The 19077-nt window shown below is 43.1% G+C and overlaps 1 protein-coding gene across 1 annotated transcript in view; it reads right to left on the bottom strand.

Moving 5' to 3' along the window:
• Positions 1 to 1019: 1019 nt before the first annotated feature.
• Diexf (digestive organ expansion factor homolog (zebrafish)) overlaps positions 1020 to 19077 on the bottom strand; it is a 24020-nt gene continuing 5962 nt past the window's right edge. The window contains exons 3-10 of the mRNA XM_013014977.1: positions 18512 to 18661; positions 15315 to 15725; positions 13173 to 13392; positions 11732 to 11934; positions 9385 to 9567; positions 9159 to 9271; positions 8256 to 8501; positions 1020 to 1698 (exon numbers count right to left, since the gene is read on the bottom strand). Coding sequence (XP_012870431.1) covers positions 1455 to 1698; positions 8256 to 8501; positions 9159 to 9271; positions 9385 to 9567; positions 11732 to 11934; positions 13173 to 13392; positions 15315 to 15725; positions 18512 to 18661 — 1770 coding nt within the window. The 3' untranslated portion in view covers positions 1020 to 1454. The remainder of the gene's footprint in view (positions 1699 to 8255; positions 8502 to 9158; positions 9272 to 9384; positions 9568 to 11731; positions 11935 to 13172; positions 13393 to 15314; positions 15726 to 18511; positions 18662 to 19077) is intronic.

The following is a 19077-nucleotide window of genomic DNA, read 5'->3' as shown; positions in this document are numbered from 1 at the left end:
TATCCAAACGTCATCCCTGCAAATGTCAAGGTCAAGAAAACCAAGAACAAACGAGGTTCTATTTCAGAATGAAGGACACTAGACCAAACAAGTAGAGGCAGCGGAAACTGAAATGCATCCTCCAGCCAGCAAGGATATGACTGGCGCATCTGGCAAAACCTCAATGGCTTTGTTGTAGGCAGCCATAATATATCAAGGATAAATTCCTTGTGTGTATGGTAGTTTTGTGGTTACACAGGATCTGGTCCTTTGTTTGGAGAAGTATACACAGAAAAAATAACCTGGGGTGGGTCCAGGGACAGTGACTAGTGCCTATCGTAACCCAGGCTACTCACAGTTACTGAGACTCTGACAACAAAACAGGCTAGGCGTACTGTGCATGCCTGTCATCTCAGCGAGGCACATGTAGGAGAAATGGATCCAAGGTTGGGCAAGAATTATACCCTATGCAAAAAAAAAAAAAAGGCTAAGGCTTAATGATGAGAGAGCCTGCCCAGCAAGTTCAAAGCACTAAGTTCAAACCCCAGCAAAGGGAGTCTGGGAATAACAGGCCAATTGGGCCGACAGCCTACTCACTCAAACAGTTCAGGTTAGCTATCTGTAATGTTAAAAAATCCATGTGAGGGCTGGGAAGGTGGCTCAGTGGTAGAGCGCTTGCCTTGCATGCATGAGGCCCTGAGTTCGATTCCTCAGCACCACATAAGCAGAAAAAAAAGCTGGAATCAGCACTGTGTCTCAAGTGGTAGAGCGCTAGCCTTGAGCTGAAGAGCTGAGGGACAGCACCCAGGCCCTGAGTTCAGGCCTCATGACCGGACCAAAAAAAAAAAAAAATCCATTTGAAAACACTTCAATGTTGGTGATTGTGGCTCACATCTGTAATCCTAGCTACTCTGGATGCCGTGTTGTTACTTTATATATTTGAACTAAATTAAATATTTTAATCAGTTTCTTAAAAGATCAGTGAATGAATGTACTTTTCTAGGTTGAATTAAAGTGAATATTTATATAAGATTTTTTTAAAAGTTTGGCTGGGGAAAAATAGCAGTTTTCCACAATCTGCCATCGAAAACGAAGATGACACACAGCAATGAGAAAGTGTTCCAATTTCTCACCAAGATTCACAAGCTGTGACGTGGATGCTTTACTTTCAAGAAAGTGCCAAAACAAACAGGCAGATCTGAAAGAATTTTCCAAGTGAAATAAATTAGAAGCAAAAATCATAATTAGAAAAAAAAAGTAGAAGTTAGGGACTCTGAATGCTGAGATTGAACAAAGTTTGGTTGACAGTGAAGTTCCCAGGGACAAGACCTGAAAACACACAAGCATCAGGTAACAGGGCACGACAGAGAGCTCATCCCTATGGCCATCCTTCCTGAGGGAGGAATCCTCAGAAATGGCCCAGGGGCACAAGGGCAATGCGTCCCACTCAATACCTCATCCAGTCTGACAAACTCTCATTTTTCTCCAGTAATGAAGAGGTGGACGTTCTTCTGGGACTGCAGCATCTGGGCTGCCCGCTCCACACCGACCACAGCTGCTAACCTCTGCGCATCGTACTTGGAGTAGAGGACAGTACAGGTCCACGTGGCCTCCTCTCCTCTGTTGGTGGCTCTCAGCATGTTACAGATTTCACTGTAGAAGTGAGGATATGTCGGCAGTTCGTAGAATATCAGGTTCCTGATGCCTTTTATGGTATACCTGTCAGAATGGAACAGAGATAGGCTATGTTTACCTGAGGAACAAGTCCCTGAAAAGCTACCCAAGATCTTTACAGGACCAGAGTTCACGCTCATGCCACAAGAGGAAAATAACATAATACACATCACACAAAGCAAAGGCTATCCTAATTAGAGCCAGAGGGTTTATACATACTTGAATTCCTAATGCTTGGCCGAAGATAATGAGAAAAGCTCACCTCTGTAATCCTGGCTACTCAGGAGGCTGAGATGTGAGGCTCCTGGTTCAGAGACAACCAAGTCAGAAAAGTCTGCAAGACTCTCATTTCCAATTAGACTTGGAAGTATGGCTCAAGTGGTAAGAGGGTCAGCAATGAGTGAAAAAAAGTTAAGTGAGAGCACAAAGTCCTGAGTTCAAGCTCCAGTACTGGCTGGAAGGCAGGTACACAAGCACACAGGTGCAACACGCACACCAAAATAAATGATAAAATAAACACATGTATATTTCTCAAACCTACTCTGCAAAGGCTGAGTAAAGAAGAAGGTAGCAGACAAAGATTAAAATCCTGACACAGGAAACTGGGCACTTACAACTTAATTTTATTATCAACATCATCAGGCTTTGAGATAGAATGTTCCGTAATGGAGATGAGGTCAGACCCAGCACATAAAACAAACAGCACAAATTGTTAAATGTACTCCCATTAGTCTTTTCTTGTCACTGTGCAGAAATGTTAACTCAGTGGCAGATGTCTCAAGTTCATCAAGATCCTGCCTGAGGTCCCATTAGGCATCAGGAGGAAGCAATTAAGTTTCCACAGCTTTCTGCACTTCCACCTCCTTCCCGGCTGTAGTGAGGTGGGGGGGGAGGGGGGGACCCTAGGGACTCACCGCATGTCTGCAGTCAAGGTCAGATGTTCCCTCAGGGACTTCGAAACAAAAGATTATATCGATAAGGTTCTGATCTTCTTTCTAGTAAAGTCAGTCTTTCCTACACCATCAGTGTTACCCTCTCAGGGAATTTCATTTCATTCAGTGGTTAACTTTTTCTTGTCTTTTTATCTCATGGCTCATCCAGATCTCCCTGGAGAACATCATCTTTCAAACTGCCATTGCAATTCACTCTATTGTTTACCTTTCCACACTGCCTTCCCATAAAGAAGGAATTCTATGCATGGAGACAGTCCTACTCTACTAGCTATCACAACAAACACTTGAGGCCAAATATGTACAAAACTGGAGAATAACACTCCGTGGCCAGCCACAGTGACACACACCAGTAATCTCAGCACTAGGAGGCTGAGACAGGAGGATCATGAGTGTGAGGCCAGCCTGGGCTACCTAGTGACACCCTGTCTCAAATAAGCAAAAGAAGAGAACACAATACTGCATCATCACAGGCAAACACCCCTACCCACTGTCGCCAGCATCACAGGCATACACGGTTATTGCATCCAGCTTCCTTCACTAAAGAGTTTCTCAGACTCTTCTACCTGAGTTGGCTAGGCACTGTGATCCTCCCAACCAATCTCCCAGTCTCAGCTCTCTGTATACTTTGGGATGATAGGCATGTACCACCGTGCCCAGCCTGGCTATGGATTGAGAGGGGGTCTTGCAAAGTCTTCTTTCCAGGCTGGCCTTGAACCTCAGTCTTTCAGTTTTCAGCCTCCAAAGTAGCATGAGCCATTGGTATTTGCCTTAATCTTTATATTCAATTTAATCCACACTCATAGTTCCCAAACTGATGCATGCTAAAACTGTTAAATCATTTTTCAGTATTTATTTGTAGCCACCATCCCTAGATATGGTAACCTAATTGACACTGAGATATGACCTGGGTTTTGGATAAAAGCTCCTCAGGGTGTTGTGTATAGTGGCTCACACATGGAACCCCAGCTACTGAGGAGACAAAAGTTTGGGAGGACTGTGGTTCAAGGCCAGCCAGGGCAAAATGTTAGCAATACCTCATTTCAATCCATTAAAAAAAAGTGGATGGGGTTCTAATAGCTACAAGAGAAACATACATAGGAGGATCAAGATATTCCTTGCTGACCAAAATGTAAGACCCTATTTCAAAATAACTAAAACAAAAAGGCTAGAGGCATGGTTCAAGTGGTAGAGCACCTGCCTAGCAAGCTCAAAGTACTAAATTCAATCCCTACTATCACCAAAACTAGACATTCTACAGAAAACTAGACTGGACCCTGGATTACTCTAGATCAGTTTCTTGACTTCAAAACTGGGACACTCTGGTGTGAGGCTGGCTGTCTTGAATACTGCCAGGGTTTAATGGTGTCTGTGGATCCAACTCATTACAGCAGCCACCAGAATAAATCTCAAGTTGTGACAATCCCAAACGTCTCCAGATAATGCCAAATGTCCTGCAGAGCAAACTGCCCTGGCTGAAACTGAGCTAGACTTCAACAGCAAAGAAATAAGTGGACCAGGCACAACAAATGATCCTTAACTGGATTCTAGATTAAGGGGAAAGCTGTATTTGGGAGATGGCTAATAGAATTCAAATACATACCATGGATAGAGGAGTCTGGTAGTAGCGCGTGGTGATTACCTAAGTTGTAGTTTTCAGAAGCTAAGATGCTGAAATATTCAGGGGTGAGGTATCTTGAAATTTCCAATGTAACATTTTTTGTCTGCCTGTGCTAGTAGCGGAGCGTGAACTTGGGGGCTAGGTGCTCTCCCTTAGCTTTTCTTTGCTCAAGGCTAGTACTCTCCCTTTTGAGCCAGTCTGCCTGTGCTAGTAGCGGAGCGTGAACTTGGGGGCTAGGTGCTCTCCCTTAGCTTTTCTTTGCTCAAGGCTAGTACTCTCCCTTTTGAGCCACCGCGCCATGTCTGGTTTTTTGGTGGCTAATTGGAGATGAGTCCCAGGGACTTTCCTGCTTGAGCTGGCTTCAAACCACCATCCTCAGATCTCAGCTTCCTGGGTAACTAGGATTATAGGTGTGAGCCACTGTGCCCAGCAACAACTCGTGTTATTTTAATATGGGTTTGAACTCAGGGCACTTTTTAAGTAGGTACTCTTAACAATTTGAGCCATGTCCTAGCTCATTATTTGCTTTATTTTTCGAGTAAGGTTACAAATTTTTGTCTGGAACTGGTCTCAAACGGCACCCCACCTACCTACGCCTCTTGCATGGCTGGGATGGCATGTGTGCACCACCTTACCTGACTTACTGAGATCTAGCTAACTTTTTGCCAGGACTGGAGACTAATCTCTGATCTCCATCTCCAGAGTAGCTGAGATTAAGGAAATGAGCCACCTTGCCCAGCCAGAATTTCTTTTTCAAGTAGCATATAAAACATTTGCCATAAGATATCAAGTAGGGGAAAAGCTCAACCCTAGCTGTCTGGGAAGCAGAGATAAGAGATCCCTATGTGAGGCCAGCCTAGGCAAAAACACAATCAAGATGAGCATAACGGTTCATACTTGTTATCCCAGCTGGGAGGGCTGTGAAGAAGGAACATCATGGTCTGAGGCTAACCTAGACATAAAAATACCTTTATCTTCGGCAAAAGACCTGAAAGTATGGCTGAAGTGGTAGTCCTGCCTAGTAAATACAAGACCCTCAGTTCAATCCCCAGACCCAAATACACATGCATGCATGCGCATACACACATACCAATTTTGGTGTTTTTTTTTGCGGGGGGGGGGGAGGGGGTCAGTCGTGGGGCTTGAACTCTAGGTCTGGGCACTGTCCCTCAGCTCTTCAGCTCAAGACTAGCGCTCTACCTCTTGAGCCACAGCACCACATCTGGCCTTTTCTGCTTACGTGGTGCTGAGGAATCAAACCCAGGGCCTCATTCATGGGAGGCAAGCACTCTACCACTGAGCCACCTTCCCAGCTGGTGTTTTTTTTTTTGGGGGGGGGGTCCAGTTGTGGGGCCTGAACTCTAGGCCTGGGTGCTGTCCCTCCACTCTTCAGCTCAAGGCTAGCGCTCTACCACTTGAGCCACAGCGCCACTTCCAGCTTTTTTTTTTCTTTCTGCTTATGTGGTGCTGGGGAATCGAACCCAGGGCCTCAGGCATGCAAGGGAAGCGCTCTGCCACTGAGCCACCTTCCCAGCCCCCTGGTGTTTTTTTTTAATTCATGGAAATTTGTGTCTACATGCACATGAATGTACACGTATTTTTCACATAGGAAAAAGACAAAAAAGTATACCAAACAATATTTACTCTGGGCAGTGAGATTACATTTTCATCTTTTTAACGTGCATTTTTCCAAATTCTCCATTATTATGCACTACCTTATACTCAGTAAAAATAAAATAAGACCATTACACTTTCTACTAAGAAAGTTAGAAGAGAGAAAAGGAAAGGAGGGATGGAAAAGGAAAAGAAGAGAAAGAGGAGGACAGAGAGAGGGAGAGGGAAAGAGGGAGGGAAAGAAGAAGAGGGGTGAGAGGAAGAAGGGAAGCGGGGGGAGGGAAAAGAACACAAATAAGCAATCTAGACCTTCAGTTCCCCATTTGGCCATAATGGAAACTAGGTATCTTCAGGAAAGAGACTATGACTAAGGCCTGTTCAGGGGGGCAGCCAGTGCTGATTCTATCTTGAGTCTCCTTCCCCTGCATTCCTTCCATCTGTCTTCCTCCTCTTTCATATATGCTTCAAGTCTCCAGTGACCCTTCATCACAGATATAACCACCCCTGTGACAAAACCTAAAACTAAAGACCATATGGAAATCTGAAGCTGTGCTTCATTCATTTGCAGCAAAAGAAATCCTCAGTGCTGGCATACGGCTCAGGTGGTGAAGTGTCTACCTAGCAAGTGCAAGGTCCTAAGTTCAAATCCCAATACTATGGGGGAGGGGGGGAGTTGTTTAAAAAGAAAACAAACAGGAAAACACCCATTAACTTGGTCCAGGGAATAAGGAAAAGCAAATGACATGCTGAGATTTGTCTTTATAGTAACTTTGAGGACAATATGATTTGTAAATAAACAGTGTAAGATAGGAGACTGTCTTGTCTTCAAAGGCTCCTTTGACAACAAGGTCTCTCTTTACAAAACTGCTGAAATATTTTAGAGCGATTCTCAGTCCAGCTTAATTCACACTTCCTACAGATAATCACACTGGGAAGTTCTTCAACCCATTCATGTCATTCAAAGGGCTTGCTTTCACTTGTCAAGCTAATGGAAGCCAAGAGCTTTTAACTATCCCCTAAAATTCAGATACGACAACTTACTAGAACTAAGCAAATAATGATGCATGGCAGTCATTAGGACCCTTGGTCCAAACAGCCTGGTTTGCCAAGGATGGAACTGGTGAGACATAAATTGAGTCCTTTCTCAACTTTCCATTCACATGAGCTGGTGAGCAGAATATCTAAGGAGGTAAGGTCATGCCAGCCCTCCTGTGCCCAAACAAGCTGCTGCGACTCATCCCTCATCTTCTTGGAAAACTGAACAAGGCTGCAGAGCACTATTTCACTAAAAGAGCAAACAAAAACACCGAGGCACATAATCTAATAGAAGACTTCTAACAATGTGCATGGGAGTCTCAGAGAAAATGCATTCCTCATTTGTATGTTAAACTGTAACTTGAGAAGTTAAATTCACCTGATATCTTTTTGAAATCAGAAAGGAAGAAAAAAAGAAGAATGCAGTTTTTATCTTGATAGGTAAAGGTAGAAAAACCACTTTTTCTATTTGGTAGCAGAAAAAGCCTTTGCAAAACAATAAATACAGCTCTGGGGCCAGGAAGGCTCCAAGTTTCCTCAACAGTAAGAAAGCTAGTATCTCTAGCCAGCTACTTGGAATTAAGAAAAAACAATTAACAAAAAGCCCAATCAACGTATCTGGTCAAAGTCTATGGGTGGGGAATCTTCATTACACAACTCTGAACATTCCTTTCCTCCGTCAAGCAGAGGAGACCCAGAGTCCTGGCTCCCAATAAGGTCACTGGTGCACACCAACTCAGAACCACTGCCACTTTCTGAATCCTGGCGCTGGACTGCCCAGACTACACATGCCTGTGTCTATGCTTGGATCAGGTCCTCCCCGACATACATTTTGTCACATCTACTGGGGCATAGCCACACTCCACATCTATTCACAGGTTATGCTTTGCCTTCTAGAATATTCTCAACAGCCGGGTGCTGGTGGCTCATGCCTGTAATCCTAGCTACTCAGGAGGCTGACATCTGAGGATCGTGGTTCAAAGCCAGCCAGTGCAGCAAAGTCCATGAGAGTATTATCTTCAGAAAACTAGAAGTGGTGCTGTGGCTCAAGTGGTAGAGTGCTAGCCTTGAGCTGAAGAGCTGAGGGACAGTGCCCAGGCACAGAGTTCAAACCCCCGACTGACAAAAAAAAAGAAAAAGAAAAAAAAAGAATATTCTCAACAAAGTCTATCTGGGAAGGAAATCACCAGTCAACCCAAGATACTCGCTGGGCACTGAGAAGAGTCTGTGCAGCCCTAACCCCCGTCTTCTCTGCCAGAGTAGCAGAGGATGTCAGGATGACTTGCCAGCACACCACACAACTTTCCTGGGTACAGAAGCAGGCTGTGACTCGCACTGCTTTGCCCCTTCAGAGAGAAGGCCAGAGCCAGGCACTATTTTACCTTTTGTAGAAATGAAAGCGTTCTGTCAGGAGTAGAAACTGCTTTTCTCCTTGAAGAAAGAAATGTCTGGCCCTGGAGACACCAGACTTCTGGGTGTATTCGCAGATGTGGGTGAAGTTCAGTTCCTCCTTCTTGAAGTAATTCCGGAGACGCACAAAGTCAAAGTAGGAAGGGACATAGATGAGTGTGTGGGACATGACGGCATCTCGGTACTGAGGCAAAATCTTACTTATGAAAAAGTTAAACCTGATTGAAAAGGCAAAGGACAGAGGTAATGATTTAGAGCAGAGTCTACATTGTCCACTAAGTGGACAAAATCACATTAAGAGATTACCTCCACTGAGATTAGTGTGACTTACCTCCTTTCATGGAGATTATATAGTGATAAGACTTGGTAAGTACATTAAAATCAACTGACAATACTATTCACTATAAAAAAAAATAATGGATACAATGCCATTGTATCCGAATAACTATTCTAGGAAGCATACTGATCATTTAGTCACTCGATTACTAATCCTGGAACATCTACCATTTGCTAAGAACTGTTAGGCTACCATCCTCTAAACACAATGAGGAAAGAATGGAAATAAATACAGAATTAGAAAATTAGTTCTGCCTAAAGAGCATATAATTAAGCTACTGATATGGACCATTCTGTGGCACAGAGTGATTCAATTTGATATAAAGGAGGAGCCCTGACTGATCATGCCAACCCTGTCACAAGGCAGCCACAAGAACCAGGCCAAATCACCACCTCTCTGGGCTTCCTAGGTCAAACAGCATGGCTGATTTCAATTACCTTATCTCATTTGGTAAACATAAATGAATCAAAGCGACTTCCAACACCAAAGCAAAATCTCCTTAAAGACCCCCCAAAGGGCCCAATGGGAGGTTGGTCACCTGGCATCAATCACTGAAGCGAGGTTTTCCGTTTCCATCCTCTGGAAGACATGGGGAAGCTGCACCAGCACATGGCTGATGGAGCCTGTCATCGGGACGTTCCGCACTGCCACCTGCCAAGAGTCCACAAGAACTTCAGGAGGCAAGCCACCCCATTGTGTCCTTTTCACTGCCAGGCATCCACCAACACTTCAGGAAGATCCAGAGGACATAGGAGGGAACCCACCTGGCCTTGAAAATTGATGCAGTGCTTGCTGAACAGTGAGTTGACCTGGGCATCCTGCAAGGCCCCAAACAGCAGTGTCTGACGATAGTATTTAGACCAATTATTGAGGCTCCACATTCGCACCCGAGAAAAGTCTACGCCATGGGAGTCCAAGGGCAGTAGGTTCATGTGATTCATCAGATGCTTGGAGTAAAAATAATACCTCGGTTAATGTGTATAGAGCATTTATGTGCTGGGAACCGCTAAGCATGTTACAAGACTGTCATCTGTTAACTCCATGGAGCTTGTACTAACATCTCCCAAATTATAGCAAAAAAACTGAGCTCCGATGGGCGGGCGAGTGACTTGCCTACTATAAGAGGAATACTCAAACAAGAAGCTGAAACTGGCCAGTTCCTAGACTTTTACAAAACAACAGAACACCACCAATTGGAATATTCCTGTTATAAGGAATTTCTAAAATGCTACCATGGCCACTTGATAGGCTCCTCAGCTATAGACTTGGACAGGAAAGAAATAAGATGGAAAACAGAGCTCTCCCTCAATGACCTGGTTCTCAAGAGCTCAGAACAACTAATCCATCTTTCCTCAAGTGAAGGAATATCACAATCATCAATGTGACTTTTAATTTACATTTTCATCAGGTAATATACACTGGAGGGTATTGAGCATTCAGTTTATTCCTTATTTTATTCCCTTCAAATATCCCAACTTTCTTCAAGCTCTAGATCCTGCTTGGGCATACATACAAAGGAAAGTAAATCAATATACAACACAGATAGCTGCATAACCCTGTTATTGCAGCTCCGTTTTTGACTAATCTGTGAAATCTGCCGAAGTGCTCAACTACCAATGAATAAAGAAAACTATGCACACATACATCATGGATTACTCAACCATAAAGAAAAATGAAATTACATCATTTGCAAGAAAATGGTACAATCTAGAAAACATCAAATATCTCATATTCTACTTCATTTGTAGAATTAAGATTTAAAATGATGATAATAACTTTAATAGAAATACAACACGATATACAAGTGCAACACACTGTCTGGAAGAGATCAGGGGGAACAAAGAGGGGGAAAGGATGGGATGCTGAGGGATGAAGAGAATCTACGGATGTAACGTATATATGTATGTGTGCATATATACATATATGTATCATAATGAACACACACACACACACACACATATATATATCATAATGAAACCCACCAAATGGTGTTAGAAAAAGAGGAGAGGAATGGGAATATGGTGGAGAGTGTGAATTTGTTCAAATTGTATTATGTGCATATATGGAATTCTTCCAGTGAAACCCCCTCATATTATAAATGTTAACTCAAAAAAATTAAACTTAAAAAAAATGACAATAAGTGAATGGAAAAGAAAAAAAGGCAGCTGCAGATCTTAGAGTACAGTAGAGGTGAATTCCCATCTACTTTAAAAAAATTAACCTTGTTCTATGGTCAGGAAATTTCAAGGAAGAGTATGTGGAGAATGAGCCAAACCTACAGCACACATATGTCAGGAGGATAAAAGCTGCTAAAAATCAAGATGGCACTCTTAAAACGTTTTAAGCCATCAGAAGAGAATTAGTATAGATTATATAATGAATTAATAGGTAAAGATGTTTCGTTTCTTTTTTTTTGTTGTTCTGTTTTGATCATGGGGCTTGAACTCAGGGCCTGAGCTCTTTTTTTTTTTTTTGGGTCCGGTCGTGGGGCCTGAACTCTGGGCCTGGGCGCTGTCCCTCAGCTCTTCAGCTCAAGGCTAGCACTCTACCACTTGAGCCACAGCACCACTCCCAGTTTTTTTCTTTTTGCTTATGTGGTGATGAGGAATCGAACCCAGGGCCTCAGGCATGCAAGGCAAGTGCTCTACCACTGAGCCATCTTCCCAGCCCCTAAAGATGTTTCTTGAGAGGATTTTTCTTCTCGCATCTCTCCTCTCTTGGCAAAGAAAGACTTTTAAGGAAATCTTTTTAAAATCTGGAAGCACTGACAAGAAGTTTTTCATTTCTTCATAGAAAAATTGACTAAGCAATGATTCCTTCTACTGTGGGCGGAAAAGACAAAATCAGAAAATGGTGGAGTATCTCTGTTTCCAAATTGAGTTGTATTCTGGACTTAATCCTTATAGACTGAAACCACTGAATTTCTCATCACTCTACATAAAGATAATATTCCTCTGGGCTGGGGGGGTGTGAATTCTAGGTTGCCCACGACTCTAGAGGTAGAATGCCAGCCTAATAAGCACAAAGCCCTTAGTTCAAAAATCCCAGTATCACTACAATAAAAACAAAACAAAAATTAGTGTCCCTCTAAATGTGAAAGACCCGCATTACCAGGACATGCTCCCAGTTCTGCATCAGGTAAATGTCAGCTTGATCAATGATGAGAAGCTCAATAGATGACAAAAAGTCAAAATCTCTTTTCTTCTCTCCTTCTCCACCAATGATGGTCCTTAAGCCAAGAGGGGAAGCAATGAGGATGTCGGAGGAGTAAAAAGGGGCATAGAGTCGGATGCTTCTCTGAAGAATTGCCACACCTAGAGAAAACACCAAGGACATATCGCCTCATTAGTCACCAGGAGGCCAGAACCTTCTCTCCTCTTAGCCTCCCACATCGGTGTTCCCCTTACATACAGCTGTGCTCAAAGCGCTTTAATACTAGTAACAACGATCTTTCCTTTGTATCCCTTGCTTCTCCAAACTCCTACTTTCTCTTCTATTCCTTCAAGTCAACATCTCCAGAGAATTTTCTCTACAGTCAAGCTTTTCATTCACTTTTCAGTCCATTGCTATGTGGTCTAAATGTCATGACTCCATTGAAATGACCTTTGCTAAGGTCACCACTAGCCCTCAGTTACCAACTTGATGGGCACTTTTTTTCAAGCAGTGTCAAGAATGCAGATACATCTTAAACACACCTGTTCTGAAATGCTCTTTCTTGATAATGGCCTCCAGGACTTCCACACTTACTGTTAATCACTGACCTGATCCTTATCTATCATTCAAGATCCAAATACTTCTTTTATATAGACATAGTTTTCTCTCTCTCTTTCGCTGGTCCTGTAGCTTGAACTCAGGGCTTGGGCGCTATCCTGGAGCTTCTCTGTGCTCAAGGCTAGCACTCTACCACTTCAGCCACAGTGCCACTTCTGGTTTTTTAAAGTACTTTATTGTAGATAAGGGTCTTTTCTTTCCAGGCTGACTTCAAATTGCAATCCTCAGATCTCAGCCTCATGAATAGCTACGATTATTAAGTGTGAGCCACCAGCATCAGTTCTGTCTTGAGTAATTCATTCATTGGCCATGGCTCACCCTGTGTGCCATCTTCTTCACAAAAAAATTTCTATTACCAGCCCACATCTCTTGCCTGAATATTAGGCAAATACACCAAAGTGCTTTAAGTAGTTCAGCCACACTGAAGCCTGTGTGAATTCTAATTTGTCTGGACACTGCCACCCATCTACCTCTGTGGTTTCCTGCCGGAAACTTTTCCCTATTCTGATTACCCTCCCTTGTAACTCACTAAACCCTGCTCAAGTTTCACTGAGTACAGACAGCAGTGATAGCAACACCAGGACCTTTCCCAGCCTCTTGTCATACACCTGTGTGCCACATGGGCCAAGACAAGACTCTTCTGGCTAAGGACATCTCCAATGTATACTGATTCTCTTTGGAAGCTGAGGCAGAGATCCAGTGGGGCAATGCCAATTTCTAAGCTTCCAAGCTCCAGCTCCAGCTCTACCTTGGGACTGAGTTTTGAACAAGAAGAAATTACCAATCCTGAAGTGGTCATCGATATTGCCCACAAACACAGCTTCATAGTCCTCAGGTCTCTTCAGGTTGGGTGGTCTCTCCTCAGGATCGGATCCGTATTCTCCCTGAAACCTTTTCTTATTGCTTACGATTATTTTCTTCTTGCTGTCGCCCTCAAGGAGGCTGATGAACAGCTGCACCACCCGCAAGGCAGCTTCCCGGAAAGGCACCACAATCAGCACCTGCGGAGAGGGCCATGGCAGTCTTGGTGTGGGTAAAGGGAAGGAAGTGGAACGCCAAAATCCTGGGCATGGGAGCAGACCCTGGCCAGGGACCATGTTTGTGTCACTACTTTTTTTTTTCCGGTTGTGGGGCTTGAACTCTGGGCCCTGGCACCGTCCCTCAGCTCTTCAGCTCAAGGCTAGCACTCTATCACTGGAGCCACAGCGCCACTTCCGGTTCTCTAGTAGTTAACTAGAGAAAGTCTCATGGACTTTCTTGCGCAGGCTGGCTTTGAATGGTGATTCTCAGATCTCAGCTGCCTGAGTAGCTAGGATTACAGATGTGAATTACTGAGGGTGAATCACTTCTGAAACAGACCATCATTCAATGGAAAAAACAGGATTGTTTTTCTCAAGTTTTTTTTTTTTTTTTTTTTGTACTGGTCCTGAGGCTTGAACACAGGGCCTGGGTGCTGTTCCTGAGGTTTTCTGCTCAAGGCTTGCCAATCTATTACTTGAGACACAGCTCTACATTGGGCTTTTTTTTTTTTTTTTTTTGGTTAATCATGGGGCTTAAGAATCTTATAGACTTTTCTACCTGGGCTGGCTTTGAACCACAATCCTACAGTGCCTGGCAGGCATTTTTTAAAGTTACTTTTTAGTTACTGGCAAGAACAAAGCCAAAAGATGGTTAAGAAATGGTTGACTTTTAACTATCTTATTGTTCACAATCCTATCAATGGACATAAACCCAGTTAAATCATGTCATTCACCATAATAAATGAGCTTCATGTATACTCTGCCTCTTATTTATCTATGAAATGCCACCAAATACAAACAGAAGACCTTGTAAATCTGATGCTTAAGACTCTGTAGTAGCTCCTTTGAAAAGCAATCAATCATCCAAAGGAATGATTCACTGAGGCATTACAATATTGGATGTCAAGATTTAAGAGAGCTGGATTACTATCCCAGCTCTAATATTAAATTACGGGGAGGGCTCTGTTCTCCCCAGCTAATCAACAAAGAGTTTGACTAAGTCTCTAAAAGCCACATCAATATTTAAATCCCAGAATCCTATTAAGCTCAATGAGAAAATCTAAAAGAAGAGTCTTTTCCAGTGTGGACTGATATAGACTAAGGCATCAGCTAACAAGTCTAGCTCCACAGCACCATGAAAAATGTGGACAGAGGCTTTTCTACCAAAGCCTCAAAGCCCATGTAGCAGTTTACATGATGAGAGAATCCTTGATTCTAGTTCAAAGTCTGCTAGTGCTACTCCCCTAGTAGGGCTGTCTGTGAATCTGGGTCTCTGCCCACAGGTATGATATACAGAGACTATAAAAAGTTACATTAAGGTCTGAAAATTGTAAGGAAGAGATCTGCAATGGGGTGCTCTTTATGGATGTTCTGAGTTTATGTTTAAAAGAGCATCCTGGGGAGGAATAGGCAACAAGGCTGAGATCTGAGGATCATGGTTTAAAGCCAGCCCCGGCAGAAAAGTCTGTGACTCTTATCTCCAATAAACCACTCAGAAAACCAAAAATGGCGTTGTTGCTCAAGTGGTAGAGCACTAGCCTTGAGCTGAAGAGCTGAGCAACAGTGCCCAGGCCGAGTTCAAGCCACACACCGACAAAAGAAAAAAGATATTGTATTCATAAACTGCTTTTTTAGATAGTAACTCCTTTGTACAATTACTTGAGAGAGAGAGGGAGAGGGAGAGAGGGAGAGAGAGAGAGAGAGAGAGAGAGAGAGAGAGACCTGAAGTATCTATTTAATTTGCACTGTCAGAAACTGCACTTCTCTGCTATTACACGGCCTACTCCAACTGCTTACTTTTGGGTCCTTTCCATTATTCCAGTCAATGATCACTCATGTGTGTGCCAAGGGCCAGCACTCTGTAGCCTCCTTCTTGAGGATAAAGCTTCCCTGCTGCCACTCACCTTGGGCCTTGTTAGCCCTTGGTCTCTGAAGTCATCATCATCGCCCACCCCAAGTTTCTGGCTTCGGCGTCTGCTGTTGTTGCCTAGCACCTGGGCATTAGCTTTGAGGACATGATTGATTGCATGCAAGCAGTACACGTGACGGATCTCTTCCCCGTTCTTCAGAGCCGTCCTCTCTGAGTAGAACAGGTCCCGGTAGGAATTCATAATTAAGAAGAGCTCTTTCTGGAGGGGGGTGAAGGAACCATTGGATTTTGGAGAGCCAGACAGGAACTGACTATTGGTCTTGGTCCAGGTGGATTCCAGAGGCTTTTGGAGATGAAGTGATTGTAAGTCAATATCCTTTGGAGGTTTAAATGTTTCCAACTTCTGAAACTTGGATGAAAAGACAAGCTGGCCCAGGATGGGCCACTAGGGAAGAGACAGATCAGGAGCTAAGTTACAAACGGGTAACATACCAACATGTACACAGTACTTTATAATGTGCCAAGAACTTCTATGATTTAAAGATCATCTCATTTAATCCTCTACAAACTGTGAAGTACATGTTATGATACTCTTAGTCCAGTATAGGAAGAGCTGAGTTCAAAGAAGTGCTAGAAATTAAATGCTTTTTAACTTATATACCGTAGAACAATTGAATATCAAACTTTAAACAAGTTTGATGCTTCCAAAAATGCAAAGAACTGTAAATAAAGAATGTAATTGAAAGTAATGCCTATAATACTATGTACTCAGGAAGCTGAGATTCGAAGAACTGTAGCTTGACCAGCCCATGTAGAAAAGTTGTCTAGACTCAATCTCCAATTAATGAGCAAAAAGCTGGGTGGAGGCATGGTTCAAGAGATAGAGTGAAAAAAAAAGATAGAGTGACAGCCTTGATCAAGCAAAACATGCAATTTTGAGGCCCTGAGTTCAAGCCTTTGTACTGAACAAAAAAAAGTAATTTATGTTTTTACATTTAAAAAATGGTGGGATCACCGGGGGCCGGTGGCTAACGCCTGTAATCCTACTCAGGAGGCTGAGATCTGAGGATCATGGTTCAAAGCCAACCCTGGCAGGAAAGTCCGTGAAACTCTTATCTCAAACCACCAGAAAACCAGATGCGGTGCTGTAGCTCAAGCTACAGCCTTGAGCTGAAGAGCTGAGGGACAGCACTCAGGCCCAGAGTTCAAGAAAAAGAAAAAGGTGGGATCCAGGGGCTGGGAAGGTAGCTCAGTAGTAGAGTGCTTGCCTTGCATGCATGAGGCCCTGGGTTCGATTCCTCAGCATCATATAAGCAGAAAAAGCCAGAAGTGGTGTTGTGGCTCAAGTGGTAGAGTGCTAGCTTTGAGCTGAAAAGCTGAGGGACAGCGCCCACGCCCTGAGTTCAGGCCCCATGACCAGCCCAAAAAAAAAAAAAAATGGTGGGATCCAGCTGAAGTTTACAAAGGAGTTAGAGAGCTTAAAACCCAAGGCTTGTGACTTTACATCCTGGTTTTTCATAGAAACCAGTCCTCCTTTTGTAGATTTACAATACACACTAAGTATTAAAAGTTATGATGAGTTACAGATCAAGCACACTGTCTGCTTTATTTATACCAGTTGTCCAAATTTATCTGGCCATGAAACAATTTCCTTTTAATTTTTTTCTTTTTTCTTATTTTTGAGACATACCAGTTAGAATCCCAAGAATAATTTTCAGGTTATGAGTTTGGGCAATTTTTCACTTTAGCAATAAAATTGCTGACCTAAAAGTAGATTAACTTTAGTAACAAAGAGAAATGAACTAGTGATAGCTGTAAAAAATCTATATAACCCTCCAGGGATTAAGGCCCAGTGAATAACCCATCTCAAAAAGTTCTTAGAGGGCTGGGAAGGTGGCTCAGTGGTAGATTGCTTGCCTTGCATGCAAGAAGCCCTGGGTTCGATCCCTCAGCACTACATAAGCAAAAAGAAAAAAGCCGGAAGTGGCATTGTGGCTCAAGTGGGAGAGCACTAGCCTTGAGCTGAAGAGCTGAGGGACAGCACCCAGGCCCAGAGTTCAGGCCCCACGACCGGACCACCCTCCCCCCCCAAAAAAAAAAAAACCTGTAAGATTCCATTTAGCTAACATTTTTTTGTTTTTTTGGCAGTCCTGGGGCTTGAACTCTGGGCCTAGGCACTGTCCCTGAGCTTCTTTTTGCTCAAGGCCAGTGCTCTACCACTTGAGTCACAGCACCACTTCCAGCTTTTTCTGGGTATGTGGTACTGAGGAATGGAACCCAGGACTTCATGCATGCAAGGCAAGCACTCTATCACTGAGCCACATTCCTAGCCCCTCACATTTTTTGATATAAATTTTTAGAAATAGAGACCAGATTAGTAGGTTACCAGGGGTTGGACATGGAAAGGTATGCAGAGGTGGATGTGGTCTTAAGAGGGAAATGGATCCATATGGAGCTGGCAGACACAGAGTCCTGAACATGATAAAATTGTACAGAACTAAATACATACTGTTGAATACAAACAAAACTAGAGAAATCTGGTACTGATGATATAGTAAAGTAGTAGAGCACAAGTCTCTAGATTCTATCCAAACACTGCCAAAAACAACAAAAAGGAAAAACAAAAACCAGAGAAGTCTGAAAAAGACAAGTAGATGGCATCAATGTCCATTTTATTATTGTGATATATTTCTGCTAGATGATACCATTGGGGGAAACTGAGTAAAGTGTACAAGAAATGCCTTTGGAAAACTTTTTTTTTTTTTTGGGTCCGGTCATGGGGCCTGAACTCTGTCTGGGCCTGGGCGCTGTCCCTCAGCTCTTCAGCTCAAGGCTAGCGCTCTACCACTTGAGCCACTGCTTATGTGGTGCTGAGGAACTGAACTCAGGGCCTCAAGCATGCAAGGCGAGCACTCTACCACTGAGCCACCTTCCCAGTCCTGGATAACTTCTTATACCTATGTATCTGTAATTAATACTGCAAGAAAAATGTCCATCAATAAGAGGATGACTAACCTGATAAGCAGTATCAGTGATGACAACAGAGAAGCAAATACTTCTCACTAATTGAACAATTTAGTTGTGAATCTATCTCAAATAGTTCAAGGAAATGAACAATCCAAAAACCTGAAATGCTCCATAATACAACTTTATTAGTTTCAGATTCTCTCTTTCTTTCCTCCTCTCCTCCCTCCTTCTGTCTCTCTCTCTGGCTAACCAAGCAACACTTACTTTTAGCTGGTGGGTAGTTTTGGGATTTGTGGCAACAGCCTCAACTTCTTTTTCTTTCAGTTCTTTGTTTATGTGTTGCAGAAATGGATCTAATTTAGAATACAGAGTGTCAGCACACAGTGCAAATGGCAGGGGATTCCTAGTCTTCCCCTATGAATGAATACGCTGTTCTTCAAGGAGTCAACACATCCTTCTTGCCATCCACTTTCCCCAGATTCTAGGCCAGTCCAAAGCTTCATTAAAGAAGATTCTAACAGGTTTGTCTACCTAAAGCATTTCCAATCACCCTATTTCCCAGCTTTCCTTTTGAAGACACTTCTCCACCTGGAGCTCAGGGCACTATATGTTGTAACTTCAACTTCCAACTACATGGTCCTCAAATTCTTCTGTCTCTCAAGCCTCTAACCAAAACTTCCAACTTCATTTTTACACATTCAATTAGTATGAATATAATGACTCCTTACAAATATTTCCCAGGGTGTATTCTGTCAGCTACCCTCATCATTCTTTGCTGAAGTTCCTATCCTCCCTTCCTCGCCTCTCCCAACACACACACACACACACGG

The sequence above is a fragment of the Dipodomys ordii genome, unplaced genomic scaffold, assembly GCF_000151885.1.
Source record: "Dipodomys ordii isolate 6190 unplaced genomic scaffold, Dord_2.0 Scaffold26, whole genome shotgun sequence".
NCBI classification, from domain to species: Eukaryota; Metazoa; Chordata; class Mammalia; order Rodentia; family Heteromyidae; genus Dipodomys; species Dipodomys ordii.
This window is presented reverse-complemented; position numbering and strand designations above follow the sequence as displayed.